The sequence below is a fragment of the Numenius arquata genome, chromosome 9 (genome assembly GCF_964106895.1).
Source record: "Numenius arquata chromosome 9, bNumArq3.hap1.1, whole genome shotgun sequence".
Taxonomy (NCBI): Eukaryota; Metazoa; Chordata; class Aves; order Charadriiformes; family Scolopacidae; genus Numenius; species Numenius arquata.
Window position 1 is genome coordinate 30636297 of NC_133584.1, and position 19047 is coordinate 30655343.

Consider the following 19047-nt stretch of genomic DNA (forward strand, 5'->3'; position numbering starts at 1 on the left):
AACAACCACTTAGGGAATTCAGAAAGCTTCATCTGCTGTCATAAAAGCCTCTGCAAGCATCTGTTTCTAAAGAGAAATTTGCTTTTTGAAAGTTCTGAGGTAGTTGTTGGGACTCCAGACAGAAGCAGGAATAACAACTGAATTTCTGCCATTCTGCAAATATGGTCATTGGGTTCTTCTGACTCCCATGTGAAATACTCCATTATCTTTAAGAGCACAGTTTGGTCTGAGGCATGTGCAGGCTTTTTTTGATCTTGTGGTGCTGGACTTCACAAAAATCTGTAAAGTTATATCATTGTTAAATACAAATCATCGCTGTAATACCCAAGAGGAGATGGTAACTCCTAAAGTGTGGTGAAGGATCAGAATTTCTTTACTGTTTTTGTTTTCAAACCCAGGCATTTAACTTTTCATTAGTGCTATAGTGAATTTATCCCTTTAGAGACTAAATATTCTCAGAATTTCATTAAAAATTGATGTCTTCTTTCTGTGGGCAAGCAGAATTAGCTTTGGAATCCCCAAACTTTTTCTTCAGTCTTTTACTAGGAATAATCAAAGCATGCCCCTGAAAATTTCTATTATACAGAACTGCTTCTGAGACTGAGGAACACTATGCCAAGTTATAGTCTGGTAGAAACTCTGGTATAGAAACTGTAACACCTGAAAACAGGGTATTTATCCTGTACACATTAATGTAAGTTTAATTTATACTGCAATATAATCAAGTAAAAAATAAAAAAAAAGGCAAAGGATATAATAATTGAAAAATCAAATTAATTTAATCAATTGGACTTCTCAGCTTGCTAGGTTATCTCACCTCCTTTAAATCTAAAATAGTTGCACCAAAGCAAATGTACAAGCTTTCTATGTATACGTACAGGATCACCTGGAGGGCCTGGCAGTCCTGGCTTTCCATCTCTTCCTGGAGTGCCCTAAAAACAAATGTAAAATTTGGTGGCAATAAATTATTGATAAGGGACACATTACTTTTTGTTGTATATATAGAGAACTATCACTTACATTAGTACCGGGGGTACCTGGAGTTCCTGGTAACCCTGGGGGTCCCCTAGGGCCCTAAGAGCAGGAAAGGTCACTCAGGATTTAAGAATGCTTTCTTTTACTGTAAACTTCATAAAACTAAATTAATGATTTTTATATTAAAGAGAAAACTTATATCCTACCTGCACACCTACTGATCCAGTTGGACCTACAGGACCCTGCAAGAAAACTGAATAATCAGTACTTATACTTTTTGGGATAAGGGAGGTGAACTTCATAAAAAACAGTGAATGTAGGATATTGGTGCCGTTCACTTGCTCTATGGTTTGGCTTTAAATCCAAATCTAATTTTGCCATAATTAGAAAATTCAAGAATTTGCTGAGGCCCATTTTTAAGTGCAAGTAATGCCAAGGAATAATGCCAAAGTGGTGAAAGTTGCTATTTAGCTAGAAGATTCATAAGAAAAGCTGATATTCAATTGAATAAAAACAAATTAGATTATTTAAATATCAATGGATCACATTGAAAATTCAGATCTGAAAATATTTTAACTGGATAAATTATTTTAAAGTATTATTATATTAAGATGTGAATCTCTAGTCAACTTTCCCAAACATTTTCTCTCTGTATCTGAGTGCTGTATATAAACTGAAATGTATCAGCAAACTATATTGGTCTGGAAAAGCTATTGCCCTATTCACCACAGTAGAGCTCACATAATAACATGTACCATCTACACCATCAATACCACCAATCTTTTACTGAACACTCTGAAGACACTGCAGATGGATTTTTCTAAAGGCAATAGGAAAAAAAAAATTGGGAAAGCTGAGTATCTGAAGCAGTTGTTGCTATACATCAGCTATTTAGTATGAATGCTCTAGATACACTGCACCAACTTGCTTCACGTTTGAATGTAAACTGCACAGAGATGCATAAGGAAAGCTGTCCAAAATCAGAACTTTACTATTTTCTGTCATAGTACCTGGCACTGTAAGGTTCTCATTTATAAGCAGTAGAACTAAGCTTGTAATTAGCAGTCATCACAAGTGCAAAAGCTAGGAGCTGAAGCAAAGCCTTCCATGTCTCTTCCATGAGTCTTTCCCATTTCCAGTACCAGCATGAGTTACAAAATGCCATCATTTACAATGCTCAGTACGACTCTTCTTTTGTACCAGTACTCAGGCTGCGTTTTGCCAACAACTGCAAACAACTGTTGCTTAGAAACAGACACAGTCTGAAGATGTCTCAACACCATTACTAGGAAGCACATCTGCAAAGTAGCCATTGACTCTTTCCTGAACTCCAGGCTGGGAAGGGAAGCCTGGAGGGAAGATCTTTTCCCACTAAAGGGAAAAGATGCTGACTTGGGAGTCAAGTCACAAGGGAGTTCATGGCATGGTTTTATATTATTCTTTGTTGCAGTTTCTCAGTGATGCATAGTGAGAAGCCCAAATTCTGGGCATTGGTATACTTACTGGTGATCCCTGAATGCCTATTCCAGGGGGCCCCATCTCCCCAGGTGCTCCTTGTACACCAGGGAGTCCTCTTTCTCCCTGAGAAGGGTACAAGGCTTTCAGTTACAACAGGTCTGAAAATGTAAACTAGCCTATTATCCTGTTTCTTCAGAAGCAGAAATAATTATTTTTTTTAATACCTTTGGTCCCCGTGGACCTGGATTTCCAGGAATACCAGTGGGACCCTAAAAAAAAAAAAACAAAACCAAACAGGAAAAAAGCAAATTATGTTTTGAAATTAGAGAGACCAGCTGAATTTTATTCCCCAAATTAGTAAGCCTTTGTAAACAAACTGTGACAGATTTATGTACGGCTTCCTTGTTAATACCACTGTCACTAGGAACATGTGTGAATCTTGCAGTAACAACACAGATTTCTAGACAATACTTTAGTGCACTTATAATGCCACTATAGCATATATTGAAATTTTGAAATTACATCTGAAAAAATACTTGTTTCAATTTATTTCATTGCATGATGAGAATTCTTTAACAGTTTTCCCTAGAAGAAATAAAGTCATAAAAGCCTTTTTAGATTATGGGCTTACTGGTATTCCAGGCAGACTTGGTCCAGGAGGCCCCACATCACCTTTTGGACCTGGATGTCCAGGAGGTCCCATAATCCCACCAGGGTCCCCCTACAAGATAAATTTGAATCACTAATTGAAATGTGAGAATTTTCTCTTATTAAAAAAACTCCTAAATATTATCCAGGTTAACCTAGGAAGTGCCAGCACTTTGAGAAGTAACAGTGGGGAAGAAAAAACCACAATCAAAGCTTTATATAGCTCTGTATTTCACAACATGCAATTGCAAGCAAGTGAGCCTATTCAGGTATCAAAATCATTACCATAGTTTTAACAAATTTATTACATTTCATTCCACAGAGATTCCACATACACTTTTAAGTACTCAGTTCCCAGGAGGTAGGAAAATCCTATATATTGTTCTCCTAATGTATTATTCAAAGGTACCAACGTACTCTCAAAAGTGTTACATAGGTATGTACGGAAAATCTATTTGAAGGCTTCGATTTTCTACCAAAAATATATTTGCCTTCAAAAAGTTACGGAAGAAGAGGCCCGTACCACACAGTCACTAACAGTAATGAGCATTGGCTCAGTTTTCCATGCTTGCAATGCAACTGATCTGTATTTCTTTGTCCCCAGACCCCTAATACACAGGTTGTCACTAAACCCTGCCAATTGCTTCACAGTAACAGCTTCAAACTCTGTCTCTCCCCAGCTATTTAATTCTAGTGCTACAGCCCTGGTCTTCATTTTATTCCTGTTTACATCTCTATTTCTCATTTCAACGCATACAGCATCTCTTGCTCCACGCTTCTCGAACTCCTCCTTACACAGGTGAATTTGTGACTTTTCTTACATTCTTGTCTTTTACACATTCTTGCATCATTCTCTGTGCTTCTTTCTGAATCCACTACATCCTGTTTTGCAAGATGAGTACATTTTCCTCATTATTCTATATCTATTTTCTTCTTCCTGCCTTTTCAGCAGCTCACTTCTTCAAATTATAAATGGATTTTGAGAGTTTCTCTCGTACCCCATCACGTATAAATACCAACACACAGCTCACAGTGTGCCTGTATAGCCTCTTTTCTCCCCTTCTGTACACACAACATACACACACACATCATTTTTAACTTGCTGATGCAGCTGAATTCTACCCTAAGAGTTGTCTACAGAGCACAATACAGTGCCATAAGGAGATCCCAGCCTTGGCTCTCATCTGAGGCAGTATAGCTGCCCCAGTGCTCTGTCAGGATGAATGTGTCTGACTGTGAAGTGGGGTTTCACACGTTAGCCTGGTTGGGAAACTACACTGAAAACACTTGTTCTGTAGTCAAGACCTGAACCGACATTTCTATACCGCACTGATTTAATGCAAGAGCCCAATGCAACCGTCTTGAAATATTACCTAAATTACAAATCTAAAGAGCAATCGGGTTGCCATATTGGCCTACAGCATCTCCAAGAAACTTCTCCATTTTAAAATCAATTTGTAAAGCAGCCACACAGATGCACTACTTATGGATGGAAGGTTACTTCAGAGATAACAGTCTGATATGCTCTAAACCCTCGAGTTTAATTAAAGACACTTAAAACATACCTTGTCTCCTTTAACTCCTGGGTTTCCTGTTACCCCATGCTCTCCTGGTAAGCCCTGGAATTAATAAAAATATAAATGTACATGTTTATAACTATTCCTCTAGAGATTATTTAAAATTACAGATACAATTGAGTTTACAGTGGATTATTTACTGTGCATTAATATTGACTCAAAATTGACTCAAAAAAGTACAAGTTAATGAACCCTTCTTTAATGATATACATGAATCATTTTTCTTTCTTTCAACTTTCTTTCTTCAAGTTGAAATGTAATAATCAAGATTATTTTCTGAACTCTATCAGGGCAAGGCGGTAGTGTGTACAAACTTGAGTATCAAGTAAGTGTCTCATCTTTTTTGCTTATGAAGGGCTGCATGATTTTCTACACCTGTTAATTATTCAAATTTGTATCATAAAATCCTCAATGAATTCCTACATTACTTTATCCACCAAATTCCTTTAAAATATTCTAGATATTTAATAGACAGTCAATTTTTTTCAGCAAAATAAATATACTCCATCCTTTCTTTTGTCTAAATCTTCTCATCTTTCACATTTTGATTTTAACTTCCCTTCCCAAGTATTTTCCCTTGCCTTTTTCATGAAGGATTTCTGAACGCAGAGAAATTAAATAAATTAAAATCATAATAGAAACTATTTAAGTAACAGCGAAAGTTAAATTGTGTTCTCTTACCATGCTGTAACAAATACAGAAAACTTTTTCCATAACGCTTCCGTGCTATTCAACCAACTATTGTATCAAGCATTTTATTAAGAATACCTGTAATTTCCACAATAAATGATAAAATTGTCAAAACTGAACAGTAAAATCTAAGTATGATACTTAATCTGGAATGGAAAAATGAACTTTCTAAGAAAAAGACAAAGAAACACACATTGTTTTTATTTTTCTTTGCGTGTAAAACATAGTTTTGTGAACACTGACATGAAGGATGATGACATTTTCATGCCAGTAGTGAGGGTTCAACAGCTGCGTGTTCACTTTCTCTGCTGTATTCTGTCCTTAATACAGACAGACTGCTACTTGTTCCACCCAGCCATCCAAATTAAACGCATAAGAAAAAAACCCTACCCTTAATGAAGAATACCCTGCTTATACCAGCGCAAAATCATTATCAAAATATATGAAAGTTTAAATTTACTGATTATGGATCAGACATTGTGTCCTACCCTGTCCCCTTCTGGCATCAACATAAAATCTTCTTTCCTAAGGATTTCTCCAATTATTTTTTTGGTTGGACCAAGCTTAAGGGATATCTTAGGAAAGGAAAGAAGCAAGTCTTATCTGCTGGACAACTCTTCGATGATGTAAGTGAAAGTATAACGATTATCAACCTTTCATAATTTTCATCATGCTGCATAAGATGAATTGTTATATTTGTTAATCCATAACAATGGGCCGGGACCTGTAAACATACTTCTATAGTATGTTTAAATGCATGTCTTTATATACTAGACTTGTGTGTATAAACATGAGTCTTCAAGATCACCTATATCTAGGATCAACATACATTATATACTCTATTTATCTGTTCATAATGTCACTTGATCAAAGATGCAGCAGAACAGCAGTTTCAAAAGCAGCAATTATGAACTCAAATGGGCTGATGGCAACACAAGCAAATCAGAAATGCAGTATTTTGTTATCTTCACAGGAGAAAAGGCTTACAAACTACAGCTATAGAAGACAAGTAAATTAGACATGATTTAAAAATTGCAAGCCTCAATTGAGGTATAAAGAAATGGTCAATAAGTAACACAGTACATCATGACTACATGCAGATTGAACACTCTCAGTTTTTTCCCTGCCAGAAGCTGAAGATGTTGTCCTCCAGCTGTCCCTTTGCTTATATCCCTAAGACTTTTAACAGGTTAACAATAAAAAGTCTGCCAGCTGTGTACCACTCAGAACTGTATTTTAATATTAATAAAGTATATGGCTTAAAAGTCTGTTCAAATTAAGAGTTCTCTTCCAGAAAGCAATCTCAGAGTGCATGTGGCAAGACCTAAGACAGAATGCAGCATCACCAGCTCCTAGATGCTTCTGTTTGTAGAAGTAAGATAAAGAACCAAAACCAACCCACAGAGCAAAGTTCAAAATCCCAGTTCTTTTCAGGTGAATGGCTTAACTTCTAGCTTAAAGAAGGACTGGAAGGATGATCCAGGAAACTATAGGCCTGTCAGTCTGACCTCGGTACCGGGAGAGATCATGGAGAGGATCATCTTGAGTGAGCTCTCACGGCAAGTGCAGGGCAGCCAAGGGATCCGCGCCAGCCAGCATGGCTTTATGAAAGGGAGGTCCTGCTTAACCAACTTGATCTCTTTCTATGACCATGTGACCTGCCTTCTCGATGCGGGGAAGGCTGTGGATGTTGTCTACCTGGACCTTACAAAGGTAAGGCCTTTGACACCGTCCCCCACAGCGTTCCCCTGGAGAAGCTGGTGAATCATGGCATAGACAAGTGTACTCTTCACTGGGTAAAAAACTGGCTGGATGGCCGTGCTCAGACAGTTGTGATTAATGGGGTGAAATCTTGTTGGTGGCTGGTCACCAGTGGTGTCCCTCAGGGCTCAATTTTGGGGCCAGTCTTGTTTAGTATCTTTACTGATGATCTGGATGAGGGGATTGAGTGCACCCTCAGTAAGTTTGCAGATGACACCAAACTAGGTGGGAGTGTTGATCTGCTTGAAGGTTGGCAGGCTCTACAGAGGGACCCGGACAGGTTGGATCAATGGGCCAAGGCCAATGGGATGAGGTTTAATAAGGCCAAGTGCAGGGTCCTGCATTTTGGTCACAACAACCCCAGGCAACGCTACAGGCTTGGGGCAGCGTGGCTGGGAAGCTGCCCAGCAGAAAAGGACCTGGGGGTGTTGGTAGACAGGCGGCTTAACATGAACCAGCCGTGTGCCCAGGTGGCCAAGAAGGCCAACGGCATCCTGGCCTGTATCAGGAATAGCGTGGCCAGCAGGAGTAGGGCAGTGATGGTGCCTCTGTACTGGGCACTGGTGAGGCCTCACCTCGAGTGCTGTGTTCAGTTCTGGGCCCCTCACTACAGGAAGGACATTGAGCTGCTGAAGCGTTTCCAGAGGAGAGCCACCAAGCTGGTGAGGGGTCTGGAGAACAAGTCATATGAGGAGAGGCTGAGGGAACTGGGCATGTTTAGTTTGGAGAAGAGGAGGCTGAGGGGAGACCTCATGCCCTCTACAACTCCCTGAAAGGAGGTTGTAGAGAGGTGGGTGTTGGCATCTTCTCCCAAGGGAATAAAGACAGGACCAGAGGAAATGGTCTGAAGTTGCGGCAGGGGAGGTTTAGATTAGATATTAGGAAGAATTACTTTACTGAGAGGGTGGTCAGGCACTGGAACAGCCTGCCCAGGGAGGTGGTGGAGTCGCCATCCCTGGAGGTATTTAAGAAACGTGTAGACATGGCACTTCAGGGCATGCTCTAGTGCCCGAGATGGTTGGTTTGTGCCTGTTTGTGGGTGGGTGTGGTGTGTGGTTGTGGGTGTTTGCTTTGTTTTGGTTTTGGTGTTTGGTGTTCTGGGATTTTTTGGGGGTTTTTTTGTTTGTTTTTGGTGGTGGTTTGTTTTGTTTTTGTTTTTGTTTTTTTTGTTGGTTGGACTAGATGATCTCAAAGGTCCCATCCAACCAAAAATATTCTGTGATTCTGTGATTCTGTAAAGCCAAACTCTCCATTGTCTGTTTTTCTTGGTCCACTTCTTGTATCCAACCACTCAAACCTCCAAAATAGCAGTTAAAAAACATTTTATGGTTTATGGAGAAAGGAAGGGAGGGAGGAGAATCAGAGAGAGGGGGTAGGTGCCACTTGCTTAGGTTATGTGACAGCACCGCTGTTGTGGACTAAAACCTAATTGCAATATACATGGGGGATTAGGCAGAACATAGTTGCCTGCACACTAATGAGGGACTCTGCTGTGATTTGGAAGGGAGACAGGCAGCCACCTCCTAAGAACAGGCCTTCTGCTATATTAGGGTGTCAAGCCAAATGCCCAGGGAACTTTCAAGCTTAGTGTAATGATGCCTAATAGTTTAAGATGTCTCCTAGAGCATTAGGACTGGATTGAAGTTTCACCTGTGCTCTACCCTCCTGGAGGCATAAGGGTTACAAGATGTGCTGGATCTCGGGGGAGGCCCCTGACAGTTTGAGTGATCCAAACCGGCCAGCAGAGCCACCAGTCTGTTGCCCAGTGACATAACAGTTAGAGGCACACTAAAACCCCCACGAAGGAGGCCCCCATCACCTTGACAAATAGCAACCAATTGGAAGACCTGAATGTGGGACACCCAAAAGCACAATAACTACAGGCACGTTAAAACTCTGCTGAGAGCCGCCCACTGCCTCGACAATCCCAACGCATCAGTTTTGCACCCACAGGTATAAAGGGCAGACTACATCTCTGGTGAGGTGTCCTCTCCCCACAACTCTTCCTAGATGGCCTCCCTCAATGGGCCATGATCTTGATGTTCAATAAACCACCTGTAAGCTGCTTCTGACACTACCTGACTGCCTGTAGGGGGTCTGGATACTGGGGTTTACTTAAGAACCACTGAGATATGAGCTTTTACCCTTCTTGATTATCTCACACTCTCACTTGTTCCCCTGTTCATGTTACGTTGATTGGGTCCTGACCTCCCTTTCCAGCAGGGAGATTGTCGCTCATCCAGGATGGTTGGGCAGCAAGTTGTCTTGGTTTGTGTTGTGCAGCTGCTCACAGTTACCAGTCTTCAGTGTTAGAGGCTAAGGTCCCTGGCAATTGTTTCGATGCATCTCCCTGATCTCCACAACCTTCCCCGACTTCCAGGACCCTTTCTCTGGCCAAGATCTTCCCCTTCTTCCTTGAGACAACATCTCTTTACTTCCAGGAACCCTTCTGTTTTGGCACCCCTTCTTCTCCTGGGTACCCTCACCCCTCAGTTCTTGCCATCTAAATAGCGTATGTGCAGAAGCACAACAAGTGGTCAGCCTCCCAATTGGTGAGTTTGTCTCATGTCTCATATTAACTGGAGACCCCAGAGATGTGCCACTTTTGCTCAGTTCAGGTGCTACCAAAATTAAAAAGCAGGCCCTACTCTTGCATCTGACAAGCAGTAGGCTTCTGCTTGAGAGTTCAACGGTTCAGGTTTTGACATTCTCCCATGGACACGGACACACACAATTCATCTGCCACCTGTCAGTGATCACAAATTAAGCTATTTTTCACCTACAGCAGCTATATAATGGCCTTAGACACTTTATGACTGTCAGCAAGCCACTGCACAATTAAATTAGAGTGTCAACTGACAATCATAAGAATAACCTCTCATTCTATTTTCTGCAGAAGTATTTTAGTAATTTAATCTATTGAACAGTAATTAAAAAAGAGGTATTCTACTAAATTCTTTCCAACCAATACTTCCACGCTGACTAAAGATTTTGATATTGTTCATAGTTTTAACGGAATTACGTCTTGCTTGGAATATGAGTTTTACTCGCAAATCTGACTTAAATTCTAAGATAATAAATGTAATTTTATTGTTTATAAATGTTTATAATGTTTATGTTTATTCTATTCACCTTACTAATCTTTACCCCTTTTACAGGAAGAAAAACATTTCAGAATAATACAGAGCCGTAGTCAGAAATAAGGAAGGCCATTGTTTAAATCCTTGGGGTACTCTTACTTTCCCTGTTTCTTCTCACTTTGCTCCACACGCTGTTCTTTCCAGTTCATGATGTAACATGATTAAAACTTTGCTAGAGACTTTTTTTAATTTTCACCTGCTCCTGTGAGATGAGTGATTTTTGTAGAGCTAACTGTCTGCAAATCAGTCAAATTAGCATTGTCATTCTTACTTGTTCAGATGGTAAAACAAGGACAAAAAGAACATAAGTAAATGACAGAACTCTACCCTGAGGCATCCCATACTACTGTGCTTTGACACCTGATTGCTACAGTACCACGCACAACAGCAAGCAGCACTATCATCAATTCTGTGGTACTGCTTCACTAGCTAACTGTTCATACACCACACACTGCAGCTTGGTGAAACTGCACAATACATACAACTTCTCCTGGCAGCCCTCTGGGTCCGACAGGTCCTGGAGGTCCTTGCAGTCCCTGTGAAATGATATAATGGTATCCGGCATTAAGAATTATCTTCCACATGGAGTAAGAAGTACAGAGTTTTCTTGTCCCTTAATCTAACATTTGGTCCAATAAAGCTTTGGGACTGATATGTACAAAATCCAAAGTATGTATCCAAAGCAAATACAAGTAAATACAAATGTACTACGCAAAGGAAAAGACAACACAAAAGGAGTAAATCAAGATTTCCTCCCTCAAGGGACAGATCTAGAAGTCATCTTTTCACTACATGGTAGGTGTTCCTTCTCTTTTTGGAATAATCTCATCAGAAGAACTCCAGAGTACTGAAAGAAGAGGGGATTGAGATGTAGAGATTAAAAGATGACTTGGTGCAAACTCTGATAATCCTTTGGATCTCTATAAGCCTCTCCTGGAAGGTATACAGTGTGAAGGTGACCTAGATTTCCACTGCAGCAACAACAGTTATTTCAGTAGCTTTCTACCAAGGAAGGACATTAGCCTCCAAAGAGCAGTCTAAGGAGTTAGAGTGGAGAATCATTTTTAAGACCACAGTTTTGTGGATCCTATAGATGCATCTATTTCCCCTGGGGCTTCTTTTGATGATCTAAGGAACTTGGGTACTATCATATCTAACACGAGTAGTCCTGAGTAGAGGTTACATTTTCACAGTTTCCAATTCTACTTGTATTTGATACAGTTCAAGGCATCATGAGAGATTCTCAAGGATATTTGTGCTTCAGTTACTTTCTTCAAAGAAAGGCAATGACTACTTTGACATCACCTGCAGCCTCACAGGATTAAACATAGGAACTGCTAACGTACTGGCAGTGGTTACTCCTTTCCTCACTGATGGATAAAGAGAATACACCCAGCTATGAGTGGGTTTGTATTTGCAAAATGGGTGATTGCAAATGCAATTTGTAAATGCAAAATGGCACTCAATATTCTTGAGTGACCAAATAACATTTCAGCTTTGCATAAATATTCCTTGCTCAGTGATGCTGAAATCAAGAAGAATTTTATGAAGTAAAATAGCTGTGATCTATGCACAAACTTTTGATATAAACTATTTGCATTCTCTGCCCTTCAATAACAGCTAAAGAGTTGATAGCATTCAGAGACCTCTTCTATAACAGCATAGAGAGCAATGGCTGTTAATACCACAAAAATACCTTTCACCTACCTTGGCTCCTGGATTTCCAATAAGACCAGGTGGTCCAGGGTCTCCTGTTTCACCCTAATGATATTGTTTGAGAAAATAAAAAAAAACCTCAAATTTACTGTTATGTCTACCAGTACCAGCTATGTACACCATATATATAGTCAGAAAATACCTTATTTCCTTTTGATCCCTCCATTCCAGTTTCTCCCTGAAAATAGCAGGTAAAAGCATAAGAAGTTAAAACTTCAACTAAGATTACCTAAGAGTTTAATTTGCTACCTTAAAATATTATAATATAGTTTGCAAACTTAACAAATATTGAGAAAGCATTAAAGAATTTCCAATGCCTTCTGCAAACTCTGAAAGGCATTCCTCTTCAAAACTAATTCATTGGCAGCTCTTCCTAGTATTTTAGAGAAAAAATGTTTGAAAATGACACATTTGATTAAGAGCTTCTCCAGTTTGAAGCCTATTCTTCACCACTAAGTCCCTACTGGTGACATAGTATTCGTCTCCAAACCCACACATTATTACAGTATGGCTTACTTTGGTTATTACAGTATATTAACCACAAGTATCTGAGCAACCTCCAGTTGTGTATTAAACAACATAACCAGCTTTTGTCAAATGTCATAAGAGAAGACAGTTCATTAAAAATAAGCAACATGTGTAAACAGATTCTTACAGAATAAATGTTCTGAAAATATCCCCCAAAATAACAAAAAAATTATGCACACATAAAATATCTATACGAAAACTTCCTGATGTTAAATGCCACACTAGAAACTGGTAAAACAATTAAAATAGTACAGTTAAGCCCACATATAATTTTGTCAAATAACTGAAAAAAAGAAAGAACCCTCAGGGAACAAAAAAAGCATGCACTTAAAACTCAAGTTCATGGACTGTACGAACCATAGAAATGGTGAAGAACAGGGCATCTCCGTTTTTTATTTAGCTGTTTTCATTTAGCTATTTATCAAGCTATGTGAGCTTGACGTACGTCTAAGAAGGAGACAATACATATGCTACCCTACATAATCACCAGATCTAATGAAAGTATACAAAGAAAAGAATTACAGCATCAATACAGTATGAAAATAATATAAAACATAAATTATTCGTATCATCAGTTCAAAACATAGCTATACTTACTGGATCTCCCTTGTCCCCTTTCTCAGAAGGCTCTCCCTATGGAAACACAGGAAGGAGGTTAACACAGATTTATTTCAAATCCTAAATAGTACATATGTCTGGTTTTGGTGAGGAGTCCTTGATAAATGTCAGGGTATTTTTAAACCTATATAAAATATAAGTATATGGACTACAAAAGTTTACTTGAGGGATGACATCAATTTAATGACAAGACCATGACGTGTGATTCTTTCAAGCAGAGGGAGAGTCAAGACAATGAGCTGAAAACAGTGACAATGCATACAAATCTGAAATTCGAGTTATCACATGGGCTAAGACTCTAGAAGGGAGGTGCAAGTGAACTGGCTAGTATTTAAGTACTACTTCCTTCAAGCTCAAGATTGGTGCATCCCTAAGAGCAAGAAGCAGGGCAAAGGAAGCAGGAAACCTGCACGGATGAGCAGGGAGCTTCTGGAAAAACTTAGGTGGAAGAAGAAAGTTTACAGAATGTGGAAAAAAGGACTGGCCACTTGGGAGAAGTATAGGAGTGCCGTCAGAGTATGCAGGGATGCAAGGAGGAAGGCTAAAGCCTGCTTGGAATTAAACCTGGCAACGGATGTAAAGGACAATAAGAAGGGCTTCTTCAAGCACATCAGCAGTAAAAGGAAGAATAGGGAAAAAGCGGGTCTGCTGCTGAATGAGGTGGGTGCCCTGGTGACGGAGGATGCAGAGAAGGTGGAGCTACTGAATGCCTTGTTTGCTTCAGTCTTTATAGCTAAGGCCAGCCCTCAGGAACCCCAGACCCTTGAGGTAGGAGAGAGTGCCTTGAGTAAGGAAGACACTCCCTCGATTGAGAAGGATCGGGTTAGACATCATTTAAGCAAACCTGACACCCACAAATCCATGGGCCCTGATGGCATGCACCAGCGAGTGCTGAGGGAACTGGCAGATGTTATTGTGAAGCCACTCTCCATCATCTTTGAAAAGTCATAGAGAACAGGAGAGGTGCCTGAGGACTGGAGGAAAGCTAATGTCAGGCCAGTCTTCAAAAAGGGAAAGAAGGAGAATCGAGGAAAATACAGGCCGGTCAGCCTTACCTCCATCGCTGGAAAGGTTATCAAACAGCTCATTCTGGATGTCATCTCTAAGCATGTAGAAGAAAAAAAGGTCATCGAGAGTGGTCAGCATGGATTCACCAAGAGGAAATCATGCTTGACCAGTCTGATAGCCGTTGATGAAGGGAGAGCAGTGGATGTTGTCTACCTTGACTTCAGCAAGGCTTTTGACACAGTCTCCCACAGTATCCTCACAGGTAAGCTTAGGAAGTGTGGGTTAGAGGAATGGACAGTGACGTGGATCGAAAACTGGCTGAAAGACAGAGCTCAGAGGGTAATGATCAGTGGTGCAGAGTCCAGTTGGAGGCCTGTAATGAGTGGTGTTCCCCAGGGGTCAGTACTGGGTCCAGTCCTCTTCAATATATTCATCAACAACCTGGATGAAGGGATGGAGTGTACCCATATCTGGAGTACAGTGTCCAGTTCTGGGTCCCCCAGTTCAAGAAGGACAGGGAACTGCTGGAGAGAGTCCAGCAGAGGGCTATGAAGATGATCAAATGAATGGAGCACCTCTCTTATGAGGAAAGGCTGAGAGACCTGGGTCTGTTTAGCCTAGAGAAGAGGGGAAGAAGACTGAGAGGGGACCTCATCAATGCTTATAAATATCTAAAGGGCGGGTGTCAAGAGGATGGTGTCAGGCTCTTCTCAGTGGTGCCTGGTGACAGGACAAGGGGCAATGGGCACAAGATGGAACATAGGAAGTGCCGTCTGAACATGCAGATAAACTTCTTTTCTTTGAGGGTGGCAGAGCCCTGGAACAGGCTGCCCAGAGAGAGTGTGGAGTCTCCTTCTCTGGAGATATTCAAAACCTGCCTGGATGCATTCCTGTCCAGCCTGCTCTGGGTGACCCTGCTTTGGCAGGGGGTTGGACTAGATGGTCTCCGAAGGTCCCTTCCAACCCCTTCCATTCTGTGAGTCTGTGAAATATTCTCAAACACGAGTGCTTTATAACACACAAAATCATGAATCTCTCACATGGACAGAGTAAAAAAAGCTTCTACCTGTGTGAAAACGGTTTATACACAAGGGTATGACCAAAGAAACTAACAGGAAGCCTAACAGCTGAACGGCAAAAGGCCTGGTGTTCAGTGGATTTGAACTGGGTACATCTCATGATCCTAGAAAAACACAATATATACCTATTACCTGGTAACAACCCTCCCCCTCAAATCTTTCTGGAAAACTTAAGCTTAAACTAAAAGACCTTAAATTAAGGAGTTTATTTATAAATTTTAATAATTTAAAGACTCCTGCTCCTTCATATAGATATTGAAGACCACATTTGTAACTTGAAAAAGTATGAATGGCATCTAATTCATGAGGCAACCACTGGTCATAAACTTATATAAGCATAATTTTAAACATTCAGTGAAAGTCTGAATGTGTTTAAAATTAAGGAGTTTGTGAGCTGTTTGAATAGAGAAATTTACTTGCATACGTAAATACTCTCTCCGGGAGGGGCTTGAGTAAATTACTAAGGACATTCAGAGACTGACAGCTTTTCCTATGCTCAAATATATTTTATGGATTCTGAGTATATTTTACAGGATTTGATTGATAATCAGTACGCTCAGCCACCTTCCAGCATCACACATAAGCACAGAAGTAAAGAATCCATTTACCTTTTCTCCTTTTGCGCCGGTCATTCCCAATTCTCCTTTTTGACCCTTTTAACAAAATAAATTATATTTAAAACCTCTTATATTCTAACAAATACAAATAAACTCCTCTTCTCCTATAACTATGCTTTGTTCTGTGTAAGACAAAAATTTGAGATTTAATAATCTCCAAATAAATTTAAATCACTGTTTTCTTTAGCAGATCCACAGGCTTCTCAATAAAAAAACCCAAACGTTCCTATCTTGTGACATATCCAGAGCTATTCTTTTCTTCCAAGCTTAATAGGCATCCAATTGTCAAAAATTCATTCCGCTGCTTAACAGGACTGATGCCTATAAACAATATACTGTCATATGTTGTGGATTCAGAATCTGATCTCCACCTAACTTTTATAGGCTGACTATAAGTATCTTTGGTACAGCAAGTATCTTTGTTACAGAAAACCTGCTTCATATATTAATGATTTACCATTAAAAATATTTTCTGAATGTTGACTTTCATAGAGTCTTTTCCCCCTAACCAGCAGGCCAATTCATTTGATTTCGCCTCAGACTGTGTTATAGAAACGACACATAATTATTCCTCCATTTTGCCTTTCTGGCTATCATAGATTAGAGAAGAAAGGCCCATGTGCTGCATCTGCAAGATGCCACGATGAGTTGGAGATTGGACTACACAGATCAAAGCGCCAGTCATACCCAAAATCTGTTCCTTCAAACACCATTGTGATAAATCAAATAAAAGATACTGTGTTAAGGGTGGCAGAGACAGGTTAGATAAGAGCTTTGAAATTTCTCAGAATTTCACCCAAAATGCTTACAACGTCTCCTTTCTGGCCTTTAGGTCCAGGGGTCCCAAGTAATCCTAGTAGTCTTGTGTCACTCTGGGGAGAAATATCACCACAAAATCAGAGAACAGACCTTGTCACCATTTATTTACAGTAATAATTTATTTACCATAAGAACTTAATACAATTTACCAGTATGTAAAATCAGAAGTCCTAATTTACTACTAGAAAGGCATACTAAATGCCTATGCAGTACATTTAAATAATGTATTGCAGCAATACATCCTTTGTCACGCATTAATACTCTAGGCAGACAAGCAGAAGATGAACAAATGCATAAAAGGGTATGTCTATATTGAATATTGCCATGCAAATCTGTGGGGTTTTTTTCTTAACTCAATGCAAAGAACGTATTTTTATGCTCATTATTACAGCACACTTCTGAAGTATGTTAGAAAAGAACAATGAAAATAATTTCTTTCCTATGACAAAAACACAAGCTTTTTACTTTTGAGCAGCATGAAATGTAAAATAGAAGTAATTTAAGTCTATTACAGTAGTGAGACAGGAGAGGGAATGAATATGATCAACAGGCTCCTCACACTGCTCCTCAAGGAAAACGGACAGATTAAAAGATGAGGGGTTCACGTTGTATACTTGCTCAGGTATTATTGCACTGCACCTATTTACTCTTCTGCACAAGGTAAAGACACAATAAAATATAAAGCAAATGTTTTGCTCTTCATAAAGCCAGGCTCAGACTACCTAAGGGGAACGTGTTTTCTTTTAATGACAACGGAAAAAGCAAAAAAACTTGAGTCTGGACCCAAGGATTCCAAGTCCTAGAACATCTGCCACTGGGCTGGGTGGGAACACTGAGCAAGCCAGCTCCCCTTGCCACACTCCAGTTTCCATAACTCTTAACGTGGGAAAACATCATGATGAATAACAGTGCCATTTACACTCTGTTAATATTTTCAGAAGTTGGTAACTGAATAGAACCTGAATAAAATTCATAATTCTTTTATAAGTATAATGTCCTGAGGATCTTCTTCAGCATTTAGAGCTCGTAACACTGTTACTACCCTAATTATCAAAATCATCTCCAGACCAAGAGGCAGATACCCAAAGAAGGTCAATGCTCTAGATTGAGAACAATCTAGATGTCTGTTATTATGAGTACACTATAAGTTATGATTTATTCTGAGTTGTGCAATTCTTTGGAGGGGAAAAAAGAGTATTAGACCAAATAACTACTTCTATGCTTTTTGCATATTTATAGGTCATTTGCTCTTTACAACAAAACGTAAGTAAAATATGCCAAAGAAAAAACTTAGAAAAGTAATAATGAATTATTCAAGAATGATCTATAATCATTATAAATTATAATGATTTTGAAACATTTCCCGAGCAGATTGTGATGTAGTTTCAATAGCTTTGTGTTGTGGTTTCATTTTTATTTTTATGTATTGGAGAACATTTTAGATTAAACTGACTTGTATGCCCTTTCCAAAGATGTTTAGAAGCAGGTTTGACTGAAGTGACCTTGTATCTATGTACAGAAAACTGGTAAGTAAAAAAGATGACAAGCAGAGGCCTTGAAAGCCCAGGCAAAAGATGATAACAGAGGCCTGAGAGTGTATAAACACAAATCAGAAGGCATCATTTACCAGTCACTGAAGGATGTAACCTACAGAGCAGGGTAGAACCAGTTTCTTGGCATAATGAAGTGAACAAAATGGAACACACACAAAGCATCTCTTTTACGCTGAAAGTGCAAAAGACATAACAAGAAGGAATATAAAAACAGTCACACTCCTTGCAAGAACAGGCACAAAAGAGGAACAATGATGGAAGAAATGCTCCAGCACTGTCTCCCACCCATTAAGGATCAATGCTACTATTTCTCCTCAGCCGGTTGCCCCCACCTTCATCAAAGAAAGACTGCTGATCTTGGTTTGCCATCCAGCACAATTTGCTGCTGCAATCAGCAATTGTATTTATAGTGCTCTCTTTCACCGTACACATGGATCAAGTAAATTAGGCTTTTAAAGACTTGCACTCCAGCCTCCTTACACAATAAGGTGATTGACACTCAGCCGGAAAAAGCTTGGTTGCAACAAATTATTTTAAATACATTATGCGATTAAAACTACTCATTGATACCATACAGAAATCAGAAGAATTCCAAATAATCTGCTAAGAAACAGAGAAATCACAGAAAAAAAAAAAAGATTTTATTAATTATGGTGGGTCCTAAGATCTCTCTCACTGATCTCCACCCCCGCTCATACTCTCACCCCCCATTTCCTGGTAGCACTTTCTCATCATGACTAGAAACACCAATGCAAAGAAGCCATACTAATATCCTCAGAAAAGCAAAGATATTAAAATCTCTATAGCAACAACAATGTAGTCATAATTTAAGCATTTTAAAAAAACAGACTGAAAGAAGA

At 39.5% G+C, this 19047-nt stretch overlaps 1 protein-coding gene across 1 annotated transcript in view; it reads right to left on the bottom strand.

The window, feature by feature from the left end:
- COL19A1 (collagen type XIX alpha 1 chain) overlaps window positions 1-19047 on the bottom strand; it is a 210647-nt gene that overhangs the window by 39495 nt on the left and 152105 nt on the right. The window contains exons 18-30 of the mRNA XM_074153019.1: window positions 16625-16687; window positions 15807-15851; window positions 13091-13126; window positions 12108-12143; window positions 11957-12010; window positions 10732-10785; window positions 4647-4700; window positions 3065-3154; window positions 2658-2702; window positions 2479-2556; window positions 1182-1217; window positions 1021-1074; window positions 879-932 (exon numbers count right to left, since the gene is read on the bottom strand). Coding sequence (XP_074009120.1) covers window positions 879-932; window positions 1021-1074; window positions 1182-1217; window positions 2479-2556; window positions 2658-2702; window positions 3065-3154; window positions 4647-4700; window positions 10732-10785; window positions 11957-12010; window positions 12108-12143; window positions 13091-13126; window positions 15807-15851; window positions 16625-16687 — 699 coding nt within the window. The remainder of the gene's footprint in view (window positions 1-878; window positions 933-1020; window positions 1075-1181; window positions 1218-2478; window positions 2557-2657; window positions 2703-3064; window positions 3155-4646; window positions 4701-10731; window positions 10786-11956; window positions 12011-12107; window positions 12144-13090; window positions 13127-15806; window positions 15852-16624; window positions 16688-19047) is intronic.